This window comes from Mirounga leonina, unplaced genomic scaffold (genome assembly GCF_011800145.1).
Source record: "Mirounga leonina isolate KUSES-001 unplaced genomic scaffold, KU_Mleo_1.0 Mir_115, whole genome shotgun sequence".
NCBI lineage: Eukaryota > Metazoa > Chordata > Mammalia > Carnivora > Phocidae > Mirounga > Mirounga leonina.
Window position 1 is genome coordinate 60,833,824 of NW_023270268.1, and position 3,277 is coordinate 60,837,100.

Genomic DNA, 3,277 nt, shown 5'->3' on the forward strand with positions numbered 1-3,277 from the left:
TGGCTACTCAGGGTCTTTTCTGGTTCCATACAAATTTTAAGATTATTTGTTCCATTTATGAAAAAAGTGGATGGTATTTTGATAGGGATTGCATTGAATGTGTAGATTGCTCTAGGCAGCATTGACATCTTCACAATATTTGTTCTTCCAATCCATGAGCATTTTTCCTTTTTTTGTGTGTCTTCCTCAATTTCTTTCATGAGTATTTTATAGTTTTCTGAGTACAGATTCTTTGCCTTTTTGGTTAAATTTTTTTCCTAGGTATCTCATGGTTTTGGGTGCAATCATAAATGGGATCAACTCCTTAATTTCTCTTTCTTCTGTCTTGTTGTTGGTGTATAGGAATGCCACTGATTTCTGTGCATTGATTTATTTCCTGCCACTTTACTGAATTCCTGTATGAGTTCTAGCAGTTTTGGGGTGGAGTCTTTTGGGTTTTCCACATAAAGTATCATAACATCTGCAAAGAGTGAGAATTTGACTTCTTCTTTGCTGATTCAGATGCCTTTTATTTCTTTTTGTTGTCTGATTGCTGTGACAAAGACTTCTAGTACTATGTTGAATAAGAGTGGTGATAGTGGACATCCCTGCCATGTTCCTGACCTTAGGGGGAAAAGCTCTCAGTTTTTCCCCATTGAGAACAATATTCGCTGTGGGTTTTTCATAGATGGCTTTTCTGATACTGAGGTATGTACCCTCTATGCCTATACTCTGAAGAGTTTTGATCAAGAAAGGATTCTGTACTTTGTCAAATGCTTTTTCTGCATCTATTGAGAGGATCATATGGTTCTTGTTCTTTCTTTTATTAATGTATTGTATCACATTGATTGATTTGCAGATGTTGAACAACCTTGCAGCCCAGGGATAAATCCCACTTGGTCGTGGTGAATAATCCTTTTAATGTACTGTTGGATCCTATTGGCTAGTACTTTGGTGAGAATTTTTGCATCCATGTTCATCAGGGATATTGGTCTGTAATTCTCCTTTTTGATGGGGTCTTTGTCTGGTTTTGGGATCAAGGTAATGGTGGCCTCATAAAATGAGTTTGGAAGTTTTCCTTCCATTTCTATTTTTTGGAACAGTTTCAGAAGAATAGATATTAGTTTTTCTTTAAATGTTTGGTAGAATTGGTACAGACGCCTAGAAGCAAACACCATGGCGAAAGCCGGGAATAAGAGCGGCAGCCGGGGAAAGAAAAGCCTGAAATGGAAAGCGACCACCGAAGAACCTCAGGAGGCTGCAGCCGCTGAGGATGGGGCGCCGGAAAGCGGGGTCCAACTCCCAAAAGCGGCTGCCTTCCCCCCGGGTTTCAGCATTTCGGAAATTAAGAACAAACAATGGCGACACAATGTTCACGTGGTGGAAACAGCAGCAGCGTAAGGAAAAGTTGGCAATTAAGAAAAAACTTAAGAAAGAGAGAGAAGCTCTTGGTGACAAGGCTCCACCAAAGCCTATACCAAAGACCATTGACAACCAGAGAGTATATGATGAAACTGTAGTAGACCCTAATGATGAAGAGGTTGCTTATGATGAAGCTACAGATGAATTTGCTTCTTACTTCAACAGACAAACTTCTCCCAAGATTCTCATCACAACATCAGATAGACCTCATGGGAGAACAGTACGACTCTGTGAACAGCTATCCACAGTTATACCAAACTCACATGTTTATTACAGAAGAGGACTAGCTCTGAAAAAAATTATTCCACAGTGCATTTCAAGAGATTTCACAGATCTGATCATTATTAATGAAGATCGTAAAACACCAAATGGATTAATTCTAAGTCACTTGCCAAATGGCCCAACTGCTCATTTTAAAATGAGCAGTGTTCGTTTGCATAAAGAAATTAAGAGAAGAGGCAAGGACCCTACAGAACACATACCTGAAATAATTTTGAATAACTTTACAACGAGACTGGGTCATTCTGTTGGGCGTATGTTTGCATCTCTCTTTCCCCATAATCCTCAGTTTATTGGGAGGCAAGTTGCCACATTCCACAATCAACGGGACTATATCTTCTTCAGATTTCATAGGTACATATACAAGAGTGAAAAGAAAGTGGGAATTCAGGACTTGGACCACGTTTTACCTTAAAATTAAGATCTCTTCAGAAAGGAACCTTTGATTCTAAATATGGAGAGTATGAAAGGGTCCATAAGCCCCGGGAAATGGATACAAGTAGAAGAAAATTCCATTTATAAAATACTGAAGGAATAGTATTGAATTGTGCTAAACAGGCCAATCTTGGATTTATGACAGAAGACCCTTTTCAAAATGTCATTTACTGGTTTCATAAACCTTTTCATGTCTGGACAAAATATCAAGTGCCATGAATTACCATTCACCGTCTATGTAGCAAATGCAAATAAAAGTCATTTTGGTGAATTAAAAAAAAAAAATGTTTGGTAGAATTGCCCTGGGAAGCCATCTGGCCCTGGGCTTTTGTTTGTTGGGAGATTTTTGATTACTGCTTCAATTTCCTGAGTGGTTATAGGTCTTATCAAACTCAACACCCAAAGAACAAATGATCCAATCAAGAAATGGGCAGAAGACATGAACAGACATTTTTCCAAAGAAGACATCCAAATGGCCAACAGACACATGAAAAAGTGCTCAACATCGCTCGGCATCAGGGAAATCCAGATCAAAACCTCAATGAGATACCACCTCACACCAGTCAGAATGGCTAAAATTAACAAGTCAGGAAACTACAGATGCTGGCAGGGATGTGGAGAAAGGGGAACCCTCCTACACTGTTGGTGGGAATGCAAGCTGGTGCAGCCACTCTGGAAAACAGTATGGAGGTTCTTCAAAAAGTTGAAAATAGATCTGCCCTATGACCCAGCAATTGCACTACTGGGTATTTACCCCAAAGATACAAATATAGTGACCCGAAGGGGTACATGCACCCCGATGTTTATAGCAGCAATGTCCACAATAGCCAAACTATGGAAAGAGCCAAGATGTCCATCGACAGATGAATGTATAAAGAAGATGTGGTATATATATACAATGGAATATTATGCAGCCATCAAAAGGAATGAAATCTTGCCATTTGCAACAACGTGGATGGAACTGGAGGGTATTATGCTGAGCAAAGTAATTCAACCAGAGAAAGACATGTATCATATGATCTCACTGATATGAGGAATTCTTAATCTCAAGAAACAGACTGAGGGTTGCTGGAGTGTTGGGGGGGTGGGAGGGATGGGGTGGCTGAGTGATAGTCATTGGGGAGGGTATGTGCTATGGTGAGTGCTGTGAATTGTGTAAGAC

General features: G+C 39.8%; 1 protein-coding gene across 1 annotated transcript; it reads left to right on the forward strand.

Moving 5' to 3' along the window:
• The first annotated feature begins 1,155 nt into the window (after nucleotides 1–1,155).
• LOC118000217 (ribosome production factor 1-like) lies at nucleotides 1,156–2,337 on the forward strand. The gene is given in 3 exon segments (XM_034989828.1): nucleotides 1,156–1,346; nucleotides 1,348–2,069; nucleotides 2,072–2,337. Coding segments are annotated over 3 exon segments (1,044 nt in total). The 3' UTR covers nucleotides 2,203–2,337.
• The last annotated feature ends 940 nt before the right edge of the window (nucleotides 2,338–3,277 follow it).